General features: G+C 40.7%; 3 protein-coding genes across 15 annotated transcripts in view; 1 reads left to right on the top strand and 2 right to left on the bottom strand.

Annotated features, from left to right (window-relative positions):
• Positions 1–220: 220 nt before the first annotated feature.
• OSGEPL1 (O-sialoglycoprotein endopeptidase like 1) lies at positions 221–7,309 on the bottom strand. Of its 4 annotated transcripts, none has more exons than XM_065069863.1 (8): positions 6,773–7,309; positions 5,774–6,156; positions 4,672–4,876; positions 4,439–4,587; positions 3,794–3,924; positions 3,576–3,647; positions 2,402–2,482; positions 221–1,658 (listed from the first exon to the last, which is right to left on the bottom strand). In XM_065069863.1, coding segments are annotated over exons 1-8 (1,104 nt in total). In that variant the 5' UTR covers positions 6,855–7,309; the 3' UTR covers positions 221–1,657. The 4 variants fall into 4 exon arrangements, with proteins under 4 accessions (XP_064925935.1, XP_064925934.1, XP_021142370.2 ...); XM_065069862.1 differs by having other exon boundaries at positions 5,774–6,161; XM_021286695.2 differs by having other exon boundaries at positions 1,036–2,482.
• Positions 7,310–7,566: 257 nt separating this feature from the next.
• Positions 7,567–14,929, bottom strand: ORMDL1 (ORMDL sphingolipid biosynthesis regulator 1). Of its 4 annotated transcripts, XR_002412624.2 has the most exons (5): positions 14,322–14,492; positions 12,869–13,049; positions 10,463–10,614; positions 8,803–8,989; positions 7,567–8,709 (listed from the first exon to the last, which is right to left on the bottom strand). XR_002412624.2 is itself a non-coding variant. In XM_065069878.1 (4 exons), the coding sequence occupies exons 2-4, from the start codon at positions 13,040–13,042 to the stop codon at positions 8,854–8,856; spliced, it is 462 nt and encodes a 153-aa protein (XP_064925950.1). In that variant the 5' UTR covers positions 13,043–13,049; positions 14,740–14,929; the 3' UTR covers positions 7,567–8,853. The 4 variants fall into 4 exon arrangements, 3 of the variants coding, with proteins under 3 accessions (XP_064925950.1, XP_064925949.1, XP_005501775.2); XM_065069878.1 differs by lacking the exon at positions 14,322–14,492 and adding an exon at positions 14,740–14,929 and having other exon boundaries at positions 7,567–8,989; XM_065069877.1 differs by lacking the exon at positions 10,463–10,614 and adding an exon at positions 10,734–10,750 and having other exon boundaries at positions 7,567–8,989; positions 14,322–14,548.
• PMS1 (PMS1 homolog 1, mismatch repair system component) overlaps positions 14,877–19,083 on the top strand; it is a 43,196-nt gene continuing 38,989 nt past the window's right edge. For 2 of the 7 annotated variants that reach the window (XR_002412618.2, XM_021286684.2), the window contains exons 1-2: positions 15,551–16,994; positions 17,548–17,703. Coding sequence is in view for 5 of the 7 variants with exons in the window: in XM_021286684.2 (XP_021142359.2) it covers positions 16,929–16,994; positions 17,548–17,703 (222 nt within the window). In the remaining 2 variants the exon portion in view is untranslated. Of the gene's footprint in view, positions 15,020–15,129; positions 15,500–15,550; positions 16,995–17,547; positions 17,704–19,083 lie in introns of those variants that run through there. The other 5 variants (XM_065069849.1, XM_021286683.2, XM_005501717.4 and 2 more) reach the window with 5 other exon arrangements.

Here is a 19,083-nt window from a genome sequence, read left to right on the forward strand (position 1 = left end):
TTTCATGTAAGAAAACTGTTCATCTTGCTAGAGACGATATATTAAATTCTAAGTAAATGTTTTCTATTTTACTAACAGCTTTAAAACTTATTTAAACATAGTTCATGAAGATAGACTTTCAAGATGGAATTATTTTCACATTTAAAACTTAATAACTGTTTGACTGTTGCGGCTACTGAATATACTTAAAAACCAAAATGACTCCTAAGGTGATACAAAATTATTGCATTCTATAGGTTTTAATAATATCCAGAAGGTTAATACGCAGTGAGGACAAGGCATATATATTGTGAACATTATGGCAGTGTAGGGCTGCAGGGATCTCCAGAGGTCATCTCGTTTACATCCTTGATTTGAGTAAAGAATGAAGTATTTAATACCTAGCATGCAGTGACTGAGCAATCCGTTTCAATAGGTAACATACTCCCTTACTTCCCTTCCTTAAAATTAGAAAGCTTTTCCTAACATTTTTTTAAGCCTTTTCTGCAAATTAAGCTAAATATTTTAATCCCTCCTGCACTGAAGAACAACTGAACACTGGTTTTATAACACATTTTAATAGACTGGGAGTTCTTCAGTGTATCACCTTCATTGTTTCAGTCAGCCTCTTACTGCAGTAAGAAAACCCAACCTTGTATTTCTTGTCTCTTATGTGTTATTCCTACAATAAAGACCAAATACATGCCTCTTTTAGCACTATATAGTTGATTCATATTAAATTTGATTCCATTATAGTTCCAGAAATCTACCCTATTATTTCTAGTTGGTATTTTATATTTCATAGTCTTTATGTGTACGAGTCTACTGAATTTTATTTTTTTTTAAACCAAAGATGATTGTAAGTAGTTTTTCAGAAGTTAGCAGCTGCTTTCAAAACGGTATAAGCTGCAATTTCGCTGCTTGCTTCTGTGCTCTGTTTTCAGCCACAATTTTAAAAATGTACAGAATGAGACAGTGAAACAAACCTTTCAAGACCTTGTATGCTCTATAATCAGTTTATCAAAAGGCCATCAATAACTACACATTGAGCACAGATTTATCAACTGTAATCTGTTTTATGTGTTTTATTGAGATAGACCAGAAATCTGTCATGACAGCATTTCCAATTCCTTGTTACAAGGTATTGCCACCTAAATATTTCAGAAAATCTTTTATATAATAACTTGGGGCATTGCTCCCATGTGCTTCTTTTGGAAAAGCTTTAGGTATTTTTAATTAAAAAATATAATAATATTTGCTGTATAGACTCAAACACATAGTGGATATGAGAGAGACATAACAGTGGTCTGTTAATTGTATTTTTAGTAGCATGCAAGGAGATTTCTGGTCCAAACAAGGGTAGTTTTGAGGGGCATGGGACATATTGGCACCACTCGACCTCCAGTTCCCCCAATGGGAAATCTGTGTTGGATTTTATCAGCGATTTCATCCTCAATGTTCAGAGAGTTTGCAGGCAGCGAGATACTTTTGAGCAGCAAGGCTGACTGGCTTGTTGACCCCAGGAAAGGTATGACCAGCACCAAAAACCAGCATAATTGACAGGTGAGGTATAATATGGAGGAAAAAAGGTTTTGCTTACTGTTAGTTTCACAAATTCCAGTCTTTCATCTATGTTGAAATCAGTGAGCCAGATGTGTACAGATACTGCTGGGCAGGGTCTGTGAAATGTGACAGTTAAGTTTATTAAATGGTGTATTATTTTACCAAAAAGATAAGCTACTTAATGTTGCAGATAAACTACTAAAAGATAAATTACTTGTAGCTGAAATCCCATGAAAACGAGACTCAAGAAATGCTACGTATCAAAACGCAAATACTATCTACTCTTCCAATTTTTTTCCTTCAATGGGGAAATTTAACCTTTCAAAAATTTATTGGCAAAAAAATAAGGTACACACCTTGTCAATTTGTTACGTCTTGCCCTTGGGTTATTAAAAAAAAAAAAAAAAAAAGCAACTTGTTTGCATTTAAATGGAGGCAAATTTGAACATATGCATTATGAATTAGAAAACTCTTCTTGTAATCCAGAATGAAGAGGTGCTTAAGCATTTATTCCAGTAAATACCATTGCAATGAATAACAATGTAAAAGTGTATTACACTGGTTATCAAAAGGCAAGGTCAAATAACCCATTTTTCATTATGTGTGTTATATATTATAAATATATAAACCTTGTAAGTTATAAAGTGTAAACAATGGAAATAATATCATTTCAGTAAGCTTATATTTATTAGCAAGTGCAGTTTTGATGTTTTTTGGTTATTGTTTTGGTACCTAGAACTCTTAGACAGTTGTGGAACAGTAAATGGAATCGTTTTGGTGATACCACAGAGCATTCTCTGGCAGGTTTTATTGAACAACTTATAGCTGCATTTACTAAGTTACTTGTTAAGATGCCAACCATCGTATCTTCTTTTTTAGTTTTGGCACCTTGATGGAATCTTCTTCAACTCTTTTTGAAATATCAATTCCAAGGGGAGCTCTAGGAAGTAATAAAATGATGTATTTGTTAAAAATAAATAACAAATGTCACATCACGCAGATTCAGAGACACTTTTTACAATGAGCACAGGAGTCACAGTATTTTTGCAGATTCCCTTCCCTGTTGGATTGTGTGACCTTTAAAATGGTTCATCTGAAGCTGCACCTAGAAATATCTTTACATTTACAAAGGTGTTTTTATTTTTTTATTTGTAGCCATTCCAAACTCAGGAAACACAGTTGTGATTTCAAAGCCATCTTTTGGGGACGTTGTTTTAGGTAGATTCTGATTTTAGCTGATGATTCGTTTCACATCTCACTGGTGAATGCAAGACACGCTAGAAGTTCACTCTATCTCTTTGTGTAGTCTACATACAGCAAATAAAGCCTGGTGTTTATTCACTGAGATATATAAAGTAAGTTATTTTTGAAGAAGAGTATTTTATTATTTTTCATGTGGAAGTTATAGAAACATTTTTTTTGTCTTCAGACCTTCCAAGTCTGTTTTGCTGAAAATGGGAAAAACCTGAAAAAAATTTCAAGTTTAAGACCAGCTGATACCTTTAAAATACTACGATTTTGTTTGGCCTTAAGCCTGGGATCCATAGAACAAGTGTTATCTAGTAAGTTCTTACAAATAAACAAACAAACAAATCAGTATTGTCAGTAAAAAACAGTATTACCAGATTTTATATGTCAATTTCTGTTTTAAAATTGATTCCTCATTATGAATACAGTTTGACTGGGAACATTTTGATTTTTGTCTACAGTGCCTGAGCAGCTAGAGGGAGCGTATTACAGCTTAACTTGCTCCAGTTTTTCCACACCATAAGGGTGATAGGAAAATACACAGAACTGTCATTATGTATGGTAGTTTAAGTTTCCGAGCCAAACAAACATAAATGTCAGACACAATAATTTCTATTTCACAACTTCAATGAAAAGGAAGTGCTGCTAAGTTTTGAAGCCTATATGCACCACAAAGACACTTCTCATCAGCCTCTGCAACTCTTTTTAGTCTACGCCTCCCTCCACTTTCATTGGCCATAGTGAATAAGCAAAGAACAAGACTGCGAAGAAATTGAGTCACTTACTTTGGTTCATAGCGGACGCCGTCGGTACTGTGTAAAACACCAAGTCCTGCACGTAACCGTTCAATACCATTCCTGAGCAAGAAACCAATTATGTAAAAATCGATGTCATAACTATCTGAACATGCGCATGCGGTTCAGTCACCCCCAACAGAAGTTCTTGACTTTGATGCAACTTTTAAAGAACATATAGAAACACATGCGAAGACAAAACAACTCACCATGCAATCATAACGCCATTATCAGTGCAGAGTCTTGGAGGAGGACACAGAAAAGCAAAATCATTTACATCTGCCAAAGTCTGTAGCCCTTTTCGTATATACTGATTACTTGCAACTCCTCCTGATACGACCTGACAACAGTTTCCAACAGAAAAAAAACAGTTACCCCTAAGTACTGATGGGTCACACTCAACTAACATCCTCTTTACAAAAAGGTTATTGGATGAAGTTCTGAAGGCAGCAATAAATAACACATTTGAAGATTAAAACATATCTTTGAAGTTGAAAACATTTAAGAAAAGAGTACAATAAGTGAGCTTATACTAAAAGAGATGTCTGAATAAAAGCATTTCAGAACTAGAACAGCTGTCAAGCACTGGGGAGCACTAGGTCAAATTATGTGGCCTAAATTTTTATGGAAGGTCAAATCAGATGGTAAGAACATTTCTTTCTAGCTTAAATCTGAACTATGAAAGACTTTATTGTAAATATTTATATGACTATTACTTTAATCCTGGTATTTACCAATCTCTAGTACTGACATCTTCCTCACCTGTCAAGGGACAAAGTACAACAAGGCATCTGCATCTCCAAATAATGCTATACACTCAAATATGAAAAGAAAAAAAAAAAATGTATACCCACCAAAGTAGCATTTTTTGATGATAATATGCTATTTTTTGTGCAGAACAGCATAGCTCGGTATGTCCGCTGGATAATGTGAACAGCCACCGCATGCTGTACAGCAGCAGCAATATCCTTAACACAGGATAGGATCTCACCTTCTTGAATACCTATAAAAATGTACGGTCAAATGGGTTTTCCCGAGAATAGGTCATCAAAAACACAGTTTAGATCTGACTTTGTCTAAAAAATACCTTCTTCTTTTTCTTTTTGTATAATGGCTTTATTGACAAGGCACTGAAGTCCAGAAAAAGAAAAATCACAGTTCCGATACTGTTGCATGGGAAGTCTGAACGTGTGCTGGTGCCGGTTTCCCGACTGAGCCAAGTGCTCTATTGCTTTCCCGCCAGCCATGCTGTGACACTCCACATGCTTTCTTAAAGACAGTCTTCTGGCTACCTAAGGAGATAATAAACAACAGAGTTGGAACAGAGAGCTAAATTAATTCCCTTTGTAACAGCATCACTGTATTGTAGTCTATGGAGTCAAATTAGGCACCACAAAATCCAATCCAACGTGAAATTATAAACAGGGCACAATAAGAACAAGATGCATGCCAGCTGGATTTTCTTTTTTTTTCCTAGAACCATATGGGCACATGTAAGGGTCAAGGAATTTTTGCAGGAAACATTAGTTACCCAATTTTTATGCTATAGGGAACACGCACAGACTGCCATACTGTATTACCACATAAACAGGAACAAAGTTGTTTTCAGCTTTCAACAATCCTCTTTCTGACTCTGCTCCCCACTTTTTATTACACATAAATACTGTCTAAAAATTCTGCTTGTGTTTGAGAACAAAACTGCAAGTGACCAATGCTGCAGATTGTACTCAGTGATCCAGAAAACTGAAAGCCAAACCAGGCTTTTCAAACTGTACAAAAAAACCTAAAAACACACCAAAAAATATACACATTAAGAAATGTTTTAGTATGTATTGTCTTAAACCTAACAGTATCCACTAAAATATCACTATCAGTCTTCTGAAATTGATGCAACTTGTTTGTATAATGGGTGTCAACTGAACTTCCAATACCAGTTTTGGTTATGTCATCTGTTTTCTAGAAGTGTAACTAATTTACGTGTGTTGCAACTGATAGTATGCGTAGACTTTTAACAACCTCTTGTGTATTAAATCTATGGTATTCCAAAATAGACAAAAGAAAAATTTAAGTAAAGATCATATTGCACTGTATTGCTGTCCTCAGGTTGATAATAATACTACCATTACGTAGTACGACTACAATAAAAAGAAATAAAACCACTTAGAATCACTTACGTAAGGAAATATTACCTTATCCAGCATGTCCCCCGGCGCTATATCCAGGGACTGTCCAAGCAGAAGGAAATCTGAAACCCCTTGTGCTACTGCCAAGATGCAGTGACCTCCAGAGAGTAAAAGAACTAAGAAGGGAAATTCCACAGGATGGGTGAGTCTGACGGTCAGCGCATGAGCCTCCATGTGGTGGATGGGGATGAACGGCTTTCGGTGCTCCTTCACCAGGTTCAGGCTGTACTGCAGGCCCACTCCCAGGCTTAGCGCAAGTCCTGGCTTTACCGTAGTCGCGATAGCTGCAAGTTCACGTACAGAAACTCCACTGACGTGAAGCGCCTCTTTTACAACTCGCTCAATGTTTTCTCTGTGAAGCTGCTGTGCCACCACAGGAATTATTCCACCTGCTCTAGTAAAAATAAAGAATTACATTTGTATTTTGCAACAGATTGGATGGGATAAAAATAGGTTTTAAACACCTCTTAACTTTGTCATATCCTGCCTGTTTCCTTAGTACATTCTCAAATGCCGTGTGAAGGGCACTTCTGCACTGAAGAGAACGTAATTATCACTGGGAGGTCAGAAAGGGATGTAACTTGCCCTTTTTTTGTTACAGATACCTCTAGAAGTATCTCAACGCTGTTCCAAAATAATGTCTGTAACTTAATATTCACAACCCCTCACTTGTCAGTTAATGGATGTAGCCGCCTAATTTTCCCTTTAAAAAATAGAAGCATTTGGTGGTTTTAACAGTAATGACTTCATCTTTAATTCAAGCTAGATAAGTAATCTGTCTCTGTTTGAAAAAAAATACCAGAGGAAACTTATTAAACGCACAGCATTTCTTTCCTCACCCTTAGTAGTATCTCAAGTGGGATATGGTGTGGCCCAAGAGATTGGTCGTTACACCTACCCACTTCTTACTGAGTTTCATGGAGAAGATTTTTATACTGATGATATTACAAGAATAACAATAAAATCATGAGTAAGGTGAAAGCCCCGAGAGAAGTATATCCTTACTGTAAGTGGACGTTCTTCTGAGAGTGCAGCGCTTCTCCCAGAATGTTGCCGGCATCGTCCACCACAGCAGCGCCAGTGTCATCGCAGCTCGTCTCTATTCCCAGGACTAGTTTCCCAAGATGCTGTTTCCCAGAGTGAGCCGAGCTGCTTCTCAGCCACGCAGCTCGGCCGTGTTTCACTGATTTCAGAAGGCTTTTCGCAACGCTGTTCATTGTTTAAAATCAGACAGTTACGTCTAGAACAGACCCGCAGTGCGGGTGCAGGTTCGCTGGCAGCGGTGCTGTCTGTGGGCACGGCGGCCGCAGCCCCAGCCGCTCACTGCCACCCTCGGCAGGCCGGCGGCTCCGGGCCCGGCCCAGCTCCTTCCGCCCGCCCGGGGCAGCAGCGGCTCCGGGGCGGGGCCGCGGGCGCGCAGGCGCGGAGCGGAGCAAGGAGCGGCTGCCGTCGCACGGCGCCCCGCCCGACAGATCTCTCCGGGGCGAGGGGCTCCAATCCGCGAGTCAGGAGCCTCGTACACCCGCCCGAGGGTGCCCGGCCCGCCAGCGGGGCCCCGGCGCTACCCCGGGCCCTGCCGGTGACATCCGCGGCACTGCAGCACGGAACAGCGACGTGCGCAGGAATTAACTACTACGCAGTTAACGCTTCCCGTACAAGTAACACGGTTAGTTACGTCCAGCTGCTAAAAAAATAATTCATAGCTCGTTATTTATTTTTTTTTAACAGCATCTTTACGAATCAAGTAAATAAGCCAGAAAATTCTCTTAGCAAGAGAAGAAATATGCCACCGGGGGCTATTTTATTTTTGATTTTTAATTTATTTTGTTTTTTTCCAGCTCAATGTCACTGCAACCACAATGTAAATCAGGCCTTAACTAGAGATTTCTCTTAAAGCTGAGCCTGTTTTGGCTGGCAGATGTATGGCAGACTGCAAAATTCATCCTTTTTTCAAGACAGAAATAAGTGCTCAGAGCTCTAGATGTACCATTTTCACTGCAGAGTTGATTATATACAACATTACTTGGTATTACACAGTACCCCTAAACCACAGCATTCATCCATGTTTCCAAGACATGCAAATTACCTACACCTTTTTCCACAAATGCATACAGTTAGTCCATGTGATTTACCTACTCACCTACTTCTAGTTCGGCTGCTATTCTAACTTAACGACCTATGCAGAGTTTCTCTTACGTGTTCTGACATTGTTGCTCTACCATGAAGCTGCTTTTCTTACAATGGCAGCAAGCCTTTCCCCCACCACTACAGGCCTCTGAACTACCAAAAATAACCCATCAGTCAAGTATCAGAGAAAATCCTCAAAAATCCACATCTTAAAAGCAATTCCAGTTTTTCAGGATGTCCCATTTAGCCATAGAAAAGTCCTGTTAAGCAAAATGGAATAAACACAACAGTAGTGATTTGTAAAAGCGTACATAAACTGAGCTATCAAGCTGATGTAGAAATCCCCTGAGCTGACAGTTGAGGACTTTCCTCAATCTCTGTGACAAATAAAATCACAAAAACAGATAAGGCATGAATCATACCATCAGTTTATGCCAGCTGTCACAGTAGGTACTGTGAGGCAAACTTTTACAATGCAATGACAAGCACAACCACCTACAATCCATTCAGCAGAAACCATCTACTTACACTTTATCTAAGAACGTGGCCTCACCAGTCCTTGGCGTTGAGGATCCTGGATTTGTATGTACAGTTACCATTCAGGTTACGGTTCACTGGGTATTTGTGAAACATTACTCTCCATTTCAACTGTTACTCACATCTTCCTTATTTCCATCAGCCAGGCATACAGTCTGAACGCTTTAGAGCTGGGCCTGCCCAGCTCTTCATGGAAATCTTCCTTCTAGAGGTTTCCAATTCACATTTAAGTACTTGAAGGTATCTTCTTATAAACTTATCTTTTGTCCCAGACAACGCTGCAGGAAATAGGAATCGTATTTCAGATGTAAAAGCATCTCTCACCGAATACAATTAGCTACACGGCACAGCAGACTACTTGTTCCCTTCACCTGGGGAGCACCAGTAGCCACATCAGGTGCAGTCAGTGTCAGACCTTCTGCTTAATATTTATTGATGCCAAAGATTCGAACGCCATGCAACTGCGGCATCTTGGGGATAAGCACGGTCAGGAGAGAGGTTGTGTTGAGGATAAAGTGTGTCAGATCATACTTGGTGTAGAAACTTGCCAGGAAGTACCTGCGGGAGCAAAGGGAGCAAGCTTAACTGCTAACACTTATCTAAAAAATAAACCAACAAAACATAGTCAAAAAAGGTGCTTTAGTAACCAGTCATATTTTACTTATTAACAACCATTCTTACCCCTGTTTTAAATATCTCATCTGAGACTCAAGAATATAGACAGTAAAATTATGGACTAAATATCTTCTTCCCATACCTCCCAAGGTGCTAAAAAGCAACTCTCAGCTGGTATTTTTCATCCTGCATTTCTCCCTACCCCTCAACTTCAAATCTCTGACTTCCGCAGCTACAAGCCTGATTTGTGATACAGGTATTAAATGCTGTATGATCTGTTACCAAAATACTTGCAGTTCTGCTACCCTGGCAAGCTCAGTGACAAAACACTTGACATTTTTCAGTGCAAAAATCATTTATGCTGAGCACATCTGTGATTGGCATGATTTTAAAACTCTTCCCATCTAGCTGATGTTCCCAGAACATTTTTCTTTTAAGCTAGTCCACAACCTGTACAAGGGGAAGAATAAGGAAACGTGTCTCAGAAAAACAACTTCCTTATGCTTTGAGCCAATAATTTCATATTGTTCTTTGAAAAAACTAGTCAAACAAATGAGGCTATCACATATTTTTTCCCCCAGCATAACAGAGATGTTTATTCAGCTACTTATGCATTATCAGTGTATAAAGAGAGCTATGTGCAAGTGTTATGAATACAAAATTCCCACTGGGAAGTGGGAAGCTATCTTTGAAGAAAGAGCAGGGTTTTTTTTTAGGACTTATATGTATTTTTTCAGTATCTATCCTTTGTGTACATTGTAAACGTGATGCAGGATCTTCCCTTCCCCCCCAACCCTGCCATGCAAGCGGATGACTTCCTTAAGAGAAAAAAAGTCTTATTAGAGTTGGATATTAAATATGTTATCTGATTTCCTTTAGTTACACAACCATACTTTTGTCAAGAGACAGGCCGTGCAGAATTTCTCATCTTTTTACAGAACTAGTACATACAGAAAAGAATCTGTACAAAGCAAAACTGACATGCAAAATCTCAGACCCCACTCAGAGAGGACTGTCACACTGCTCTGAACTCACAAGTTGCAAAATGGTTAATAAATGCTGTCATGTGCATGCATTACAGGCAATTAGTTTAGATTCTCAATATTTATGACTTCACAATCTCTTAAAGAAGTTCAAAAGTTAACAGTAAGTTTTCCTCATAACATTTTTCATCTTTAAAACCTGCTCCATTAATAACTTGTTTACAAATTTTGACTTCAGTATGTGAGCATGTTGAAAGCTCCAGGAATAAAAACTGTTGATTATATGGCCTGTAAATCCCTACGTGTGTGACACAGAAACAAACAAGCAAGAAAAAGAGAAAACGCTTTTTCAATGTCAATTGCAACTCATTTGGTTGCAGCTTTTGAAATCATAGTTTTACAATTCGATTCCATAATACGGTTTTGAACTCACAGAATTATAGGAGAGATTGTGAAGAATTTTCTTGAAGATGTAAATTGTACTCCATAATCCAGTTGTTCCCAGTGTGTTAGCAGCCTAGCTTTCCCCTGATCAGGTGTTTCAAAAGGAGTTCCCTTTACCGCATGCAAAAACACATACATTCCCTGGGAAAAACAAAAAGTGAATACAATGGCACTTTCATCTGTTTGTTTGTTTGGGTTATTTTTATAATTTTTACATTGTTCAATGCACTGCAAAAAAAAGAAAGTAAATGAATTCTCACCCAGAAGGGCTGCAAGCCTGTAATAGTAAATTATAGAAGAGGAAGGAAGAGACAAGAAGTGATTTGCATAAAGTCTGAAATGAGTTATAAGGTAAAATCATCACAAAGGAAAAAACAAAAACCCCTGTGAATCCTGGCAATATTACAAGAACTTCTGAAAGCTTTCTCAGCCTCCCAGTAGCTTCAAATGCTCAGAAGCTGACTCCCAGCAATCTGCTGACACCATCTGTCCCACTCTTCGCTGCTTCTTAACCACACCGGACTGCTCTTCGCTGCTGTTTCTGCCGGATCTGGTCTGGTCTGAAAGATCAGTTTGGGCCCAAAGATCAATCAGACAGGGGAGTCCACCCTCTTCCAGTTTTAACAAACATTTGTTTTTTGTCAAAGAGAGCACCCTAATTCCAAGCAAGAGTCTTTTTCAGAAAATATCAAGGACTGCCGTTTTCTTTCTTTAATTCATTTCTTACGCACATGCAGAAATTATAGTAGAGAGCTTTATATAGAAAAATCACGTTTCTTCTGAGTTCTTACAAAGGAGGTGAAAGTTGAACAAGTCACTTCACGTCATCATTCACTTTTTTTGAAACACCTCCCTGACTGGAGGCTTATTAACCTAAGAAGATTAATGTGCTTAATTCATTTTTCAATTCATGATGTTTGCACTGTCTCAGTTTGACTAACAAGCAAAAAGGCACTTTTAGGACAGATCTAAAAGCTTACTACACTGGTACTTGCAGAAAGGACTATCATAATGCTTTCAAAGTCACCTAAGAGATTTCCATTAGTGGAAATCCAAGATTTTTTAACTTGTCAAATCATTCAAGGATTTGTTTTGAAAAAAGTGCCATTTAAATGCTGAAATATCCAAATGTACAGTTAATACTCATCTTCTAGTGTTGCACTAGAAAACCGCTTGCCAGTGCATACTCTCATCGCTGTTGTCATTATATCTACTTGCAATGAATTCTGTAAGGCATTTGGGAAATATTTAGTAGTACTTATCTCTGCCAACATCTCCCAAAGTCAGGTATGCTTGATGCTGTCCAAGATAATGTACAAAATGGTCCAATGATGCTTATGATCCCACTATTAGTTTTAAAACTATACAATCCCACTATTAGTTTTAAACCTACCTATAAAAATAAAAGCTCAAATTAAAAAACAATTTATTTTTACAGGATTCCAGAGGATATTACCTAACATTAGTCTTCGAAGTGAACTATCATTTTCCTAAATAAGGAAGAAGCTATCTTTTTGTCAAGACTTCTTTGCTATTTATCTTAGAAAGCTGAGTTATCAAACCTCAAGTTTAATGTAAATTGCTCATTGCTCCATTATGACTCTTTTCTCTAAGCTTGGCAGGTTCAATATACATATTGCATTACTTTAAATGATTACAACAAAATTATGGCATCCTGGGGAGAGGAGGGAGAAAGATTCTTAAGGTCTTCAGCTTCCAAATCCTTCTGCATACGGAAGTCATCACGCAAATCACAACCCACTAAATAACAAATGGTTTCAGGGCTTGGGTCAAAGTAGTCCAGTTTTTCCCCACTGCTTTCAAACAGGATATTTCTTATGTCCTGTATAGTGACAAAGTTGTACGCTGAAGTAATCTTAAACTAAAATTTATCTAGCTTGATGAGAAAGCAAAGCAAGAAGAAAAAGATCACAAATGTTTTTGTCCAAGGAAACAGGTAAAGTGCTGAAATGAAACACTTTGGGATACTAACAGACTTATGTAGAAACATTAGTAGATAATATCCAAGCATTAAAAATGTAATATATTTTATGGATTCAGCACAGCTCTCCAATATATACAAAACAATGTAAAAGTCAGTTCGCATAATGATTTTACATTTGCAAGATTATAGATTAAATGACTTTGTAAAGAATATATAAAATGTGTAAGGACTATTTAACATCTTTTGTGCTTAAACCCAAAGGGATTATGTATGATTCCTCTTCCCCAAAGGAACCAAGGCATTTCATAGCGGATAAGCCAAGCAGAGGTGGTGTTTTGGCTAGATGGATGTCATTATGCCTACAGCCTGGCTATTTCACTCTTCTCCTGCTACTACAAATAAATATGTATTAACAGCTTTTCAAGTTTTATTACAAGAGAGGGTACTTACCAGGTTGTGAATCACATTTGTTAAAGTCCAAGCAACAGGGACACTGAAGAAAGGAATGCTGAGCAAGACAACATGCAGCATGCTGACTCCGAGCGCGTAGGTCAGCCACATTCCCCGACTGTTCATCACCCGCGTGTTTGGATTTACCTCGCTGTGTGCAACCCCTACATTCATTTTTACCCTATAAAACAGAAGTGGTTGAAGATTGAGACTACTATTATGGAGAAGTACTTAAATATGCAATTTTCGAATTTGGGAAAAGGCTGCTTCATATAAGCAGGCCTAGAAGCAACACAGAGCTTAAGTGAAGATCATAAAATTAGGGTCATTTCATTAGAATCATTTCGGTTGGAAGAGACCCTCAAGATCACCAAGTCCAACCATAACCTAACTCTAGCACTAAACCACATCCCTAAGAACCTCATCTAAACACCTTTTTAACCCCCTCCAGGGATGGTGACTCCACCACTGCCCTGGGCAGCCTGTTCCAATGCCTGACAACCCCTTCTGTGAAGAATTTTTTCCTAATATCCAATCTAAACCTCCCCTGACACAACTTGAGGCCATTTCCTCTTGTCCTATCACTTGCTACTTGGGAAAAGAACTTGCTACTTGGGAGAAGAATGATGTACCTCAAGATCTTCAAAGTATGATGCTACAGAAGGGACATTAAAAAAAAAAAGTCTGCTGTGCTGTTAGAAGCTGCAGTAGCAAACCCATACGAGACCAAGCTAACTTTTGTCATCTAAATTCCTTTCTCCATCCACAGCAATATCAACAGTTCTTTTCCACTTTCCATATCAGACAATTTTCTTCCTGTTTCTCATTTGTGTAATGGCTGATGAATTCTGCATATACCGATTGCCAAGCCACCTACCTCTAGAAAGAACAAATAAGGACTAATTCATGCCGCCTTTTCTTGCAGCGGAGCACAGATTCCAGATTTTCCACCTCCCCCCACCTGTTAGTTTTCAGACAGACCTTTCTGTCTGTCAAATCTGGCTGAAATTAGGCAACAGGTTCACAAGTTTTCTAAGTCACAGACACAATGCAAAGATACACAGAACGATTTCATAATCCTGTTTTCTTCAGGAGATCGACAGAACCTCCTCAAGGTGATACTCTCGTCCTGTTGCACTAAAATTTGTAATAAGTGATCTGTAAGACTATTTATATCCATTTATAGGGCTGTAGACTTTTAAACTTCATTCTAAACCAGTCTACAAAGCATTGTTTAATCAGCAAAAATAGTTTGCTTCTAGTAGGAAGTTTATTTCTTGTATTTGCTTATTGCTATAAAGCGCTGTTAATACCTGAGCATTTTGCCCTCTTAACAGGAGGCTGTAGAATAAAAACAGATATGATGAACCTGAAACTGAACTGGGGCAATGCTGACTTTAATAAATACTTATGCAAAGTATATTAAAACGTACACATGAAGGGAACATATTACCTGAGACTGCAAAGTGCACTTGTGCCTCTCTCCCCGGATGCCGCCCCGCAGGTGAGTACCCAGACAGACCTCTCCACATCATTTACCATCTCTTCCTATTTTCCCTCATGTTTCATGTCTTAAACAGACGGGCACCTTCTCTCAGGTCGCTGGGCCCCTGCCTGTCCTCTCCCACCCCGGAACGGTTGTACCCCCACACCCGGCGCAGTTCGGGGCCTCCGCGGAGACCGGCTCCCTTCCCTTCCCTTCCCTTCCCTTCCCTTCCCTTCCCTTCCCTTCCCTTCCCGGCCCCGCACCGCGCGGGCTCCCCGGGAGACTTTCTGGCTGAGCCCCCTCCCCGGCAGACGCCCCTCCCGCCGCCCCGGGCCCCGCCGCTCTCCTCAGGGCAGGGCCTGGCCCCGGGCCTGTTGGCAAGTACCGGCGCGCAGGCGACAACGGCGGCTCAACCCGGACTTCCCTCCGTCGGCCTCCCAGCGCCGCGCCGCAGCCACCTTTCCGCAGACCCGCCGGCCCGAGCGTCGCCGGTCCTGCTGCGGCCGCGGTCGCTGAGGAACAAGAGCTGAGCTGGAGCCGCCGGCCGCAGGTGGAGCCCGCTGACCGGCTCGTGGGCTGAGCTGAGCCGGGCAGGGCAGGGGAGGGGCCGGGCCAACCGCACCGCCCACAGCAGCGGCGGGAACGGCGGCATCGCGGACGCGCAGGTAGCGCAGCCCCGGGGCCTCGCGGGGGCGGGCACTCGGTAATGGCGGAGGGGTGGTGCGCGACAGCTGCCTGCCTGCGCGCCCGCCCGCCCGCTGTGTGGTAGGCCGGCACCGCCGCCTCCCCTTAGGCCTTAGCGGGGACTCTGCTTCTCCCGGGCTGCTGGCGGCACCGCGGCAGGAAGCGCTGCAGCTCCGGGCTGCAGCTCCGGGCTGCAGCTCCGGGCTGCAGCTCCGGGCTGCAGCTCCGGGCTGCAGCTCCGGGCTGCAGCTCCGGGCTGCAGCTCCGGGCTGCGCGGGCCGGGCCGGGCCGGGCCGGTCCTGGGCCTTGCGGGGCGCGAGGCCGGCTGGCCGCGGCGGGAAGCGCGCGCCTCTCCTCAGGGCGCGGCGGTGCAGCTGCTGCCAGCGCTGCCCCTGCTTTTATTGTCGAAAAGCCGAGCCGGGAGCCGTGGACCGCTCGTGTGGTTTTAGGTAAACTCAAAGGTGACTGCCCGCAGGCTTTCTTTACAGCTTTCCTCAGTTTTTTTACCTCATAAACTGAGGAATTACTTGAATGCGTGTTCTCGTGGACTCCTAAGAAACGGGGTGTTGTTGCAGGGTCTGGCTGCTGCTGTAGGAATCTGTGAGGCAGCGACTACGAAGTTTAGTGAGTTTTTGTTGGCACTTCACCTCATGGTGAGCAGTATTGCAGCTACTGAGGGAGCCCCCGTTGCCAGGGTGTCTGACACCTCATTTTGGAGGGTTAAAGCACTAAGTCAGTGATGGTGCTCAAATAAAAAATACAATGCCTTCCCACGGAGCACATGTTATAACATGTCCGGTCAGCAAAGAGTTATAGCAGTGATGTGGCTTGAGCTACAATATGTGTCTTTTAGCTAAAAGCAGTCAGGTGGGATGCATTTCCATCATAGCAAGTACCAGACGTGCCTCCCTCCCAGGCCAGCGTGGCTGTGCGACCTGCATGTCCTACCTCTCTGATGCAGATCTGCAACGTTTTCATTTTAAGACCTTCCCTTGTCTCAGTACCTCTTTCTGAAGATATCTAGCCCTTGTCGTTAGTAAATCATGAAGCAGTTAATGTGGGAGACCTGTATAACACGTGAGGAAACCTGTCTTCCTGAATGTGTGGACATGATTAGTAGTCTGACTTTAACAACATGTGTCTTCCCATGCTTCTTTTCCTGTTTGTTTGGTGGAAAGCTGATTTGTCACATCTTTTTACCACATCGGAAAGGCAAACCCCCTTTGGAACGTACATACCAAGTATAAAGAGGAGACTTCTTTGTAGCTGTTGTTCTAGTGCTGCTTCCTCTTCAAAACACTGTACCTTTTTTTTTTTTTTTCCCCCTAAGTAACCACCGTTTTGTATTGTCTTTTATGTTTAAAGCATGGCAATCTCAAGAAGGGCGTTGAGGCAGAGAAGTGTCCTGTAATTACTGTATCTGTTGCACATAATCTGTAGGACAGTGGCGCTCTGAGCTGCTGGGTGCAGGCCCTTGCTGTGCACTGGTCGTGTCAGGAGTAAATCTGGGTTTGCTCCATTCCTTCACATCTGCTTATGTCCTTGGGATGGGTGCTGAGCGTGTGGTCTTTGTTCTCCAGCACATAGCTTGGCCTGAATCTATGTGGAAGCTGGGACTGCTGGGATTGATTGTCTTTCAATGTAAATAACGTTGCGTAACATAACCCAGTAAAGAGTGCTGCTGTGGAGAGAAGAAACCTTCCTTGTAGGACAAAGAGCAACCATCTGAAACATTGTGGAGGTGTAAAGAGCTGTGTGATGCTCTTTCTCGCCCTTTTCTCATGTGCATGAAAAACTGGGGTTGAGTTCCTTTTGTCATGCTAATCAGCAAAGATTTTTTTTCCTGGAGCTTGGTTGTGTCTACACATTGCTCCATTTGTTTATTATAAAATGAGACATTGCTCCATTTTCAAGTGGAAGATACAGAGACACAGAAATAAAGTGACCTGCCTGAAGGTATGAAATACGTCTGATCAGAAAGGCAAAGTTACAATTCAGAAGCATTGTAGGTTTTTTTTTGTTTTTGGTTGGTTGGTGCTATTTTTCCCTCATTATTGCCAGTAGATCACAGTGCCATTGAATACAGCTGTTGCCTCAGTGCCACTGCTTGCTCTCCACTTCTTTCTCAACTCCTGAACTTGCCAACTTCCCTCCCTCCTTCAGGTCATATTGCTTCTGTGAATTTTGGGGTACTGGGAATTGTACACACGATGCAGCAGTGCTGAGCTCAGAATTTATAGATGTAAATCTCTGAACTCTTAGATATTTTTCATTAGAAGTTTAATTTGCTTAAGATAATGTTTTCTAGTTTAGGCCTATGTGTTCTGTTTCTTATGCAAGTCAAACTCCCATTGACTGCAAAGGAAACTAGGTCCTGCTTTATCTTGAAAGTTATATTATTTAGCTATAATGTTGTATTTTGTCTACATTTAAAAGTTGTTGCAAAACAGTTGTTTAGAAATGTGTATTTGTAATGTGTCTTTTACATTCTTTTTTTGTCATCACACAGCTTCGCTCACTCTTTAATTCCACTATGAAACAGCTGTCGGCAGAAACTATTCGTCTCATTTCAAGCTCTCAGGTGATCACATCAGTTGTCAGCGTGGTGAAGGAGCTGATAGAAAATGCGTTGGATGCAAATGCCACAATTATTGATATTAAACTGGCAAGTCCTCTTTCTTTCTCTTACAAAGAAATGGGTGTAAAATAAAATGCAAGGAAAGTTGTTCCACTGCAAATGTATTTTTAGGCTATTGTGGTTTGGGGAGTGGAAGGGTATTAATAGTATTTATACATATATACTTTAACCCCAAATGAAATGGCCTTAAATCAGTTTCCATTAACATTTTTGAGGCCCCACTGAAACAGTAAGGCATATTTGTGCTCCTCACTGTATTTTAGGGAAAAGCTGTCAACTTCTTTAGTATTTCTTTTCCTATTTACAAATTACTTTTTCTGACTGGTAGCTTGTTTTAAATTATATTGAGTGTAAGTTTCACTGCTAGACTGACATATTTAAAACTCATTACAAAATAGTGTCAGGAAGGTGAAAATGGAAACAATGGAAAAGGTTGATGTCCGTTCTAGATGTTTTTGTAATACAAATTACCATGTGGTCTCTAAATAGTATGGTGAGCTCTGGCTGCTTCTAACATTTCAGTTTTATGAGATGTTAAAAACAATTGGCATATCACTCAAGGATAGTTTCTGAAAAAAAAGAAAATATTGCTTATAATAAAGATCTTGTACTTTTTTCCCTAGTTGGGTAAAATGGCTAACTGATCAGCTTCTGTTGCTGCCATAAGGTTTTCTGGTTTTGCAGTATATTGTCAACAGCTGCATAGTAGCAGTATCTCCTACTTAGTACAGAAGCATGCTGTTACAGTCTGCATAAATGGATGTCATCTGCACTACTGTTGAATTAGTTGTCAGTTCAGCCCAGTCCAAATTGCTCTATTTCTGAAACAAACCAACCAACCTGGCTTTACACAGGTTGTCAGCAAGTAAACAAGATTTGCTGATTGTCTTTATGTGGGTACTAGGGGAGAAGAGAAATTCTTCAGTTTGCACAGTTCTGTGTAGTAATACTGTAGAACAGTGGATTATTTTTTCAGGATTTTTTTTGTTATAAGAATATTTTTATAGCAAAATACTATTTTAATTTATTTAACTAGGGTTTACCATGTTAACTCCAGATTGATTCAAAAGTATACAGAGAATGGAAGTTTTGACATTTAATTTTACAGCTTGATGGGTTTTGCCTGAAACTTGCAGCATTTTCATTGTTTTAACCTTTCCCAAATGGATTAGAAAGACTAGCTGATTCATTCAGACTTCTTCCAGGATTTGCCTGGACCAAGACAGGAGTGGCTTTGTTTTTTTTGAGACAGGCAGAGAGGAGTTAACCTGTTGGTGGAATGGTTCTTGGGTAGAAACCATGGCAGTGGCCAGCTGTAGCGGGAAGCTTTGGCTAGTGTTTTATTCTGCTTAACTTCTTTGTTGACCAAACTCTTATAGGTGATGTTACTAAGCATCTTTACACTGT

The sequence above is a fragment of the Columba livia genome, chromosome 7 (genome assembly GCF_036013475.1).
Source record: "Columba livia isolate bColLiv1 breed racing homer chromosome 7, bColLiv1.pat.W.v2, whole genome shotgun sequence".
Lineage (NCBI taxonomy): Eukaryota > Metazoa > Chordata > Aves > Columbiformes > Columbidae > Columba > Columba livia.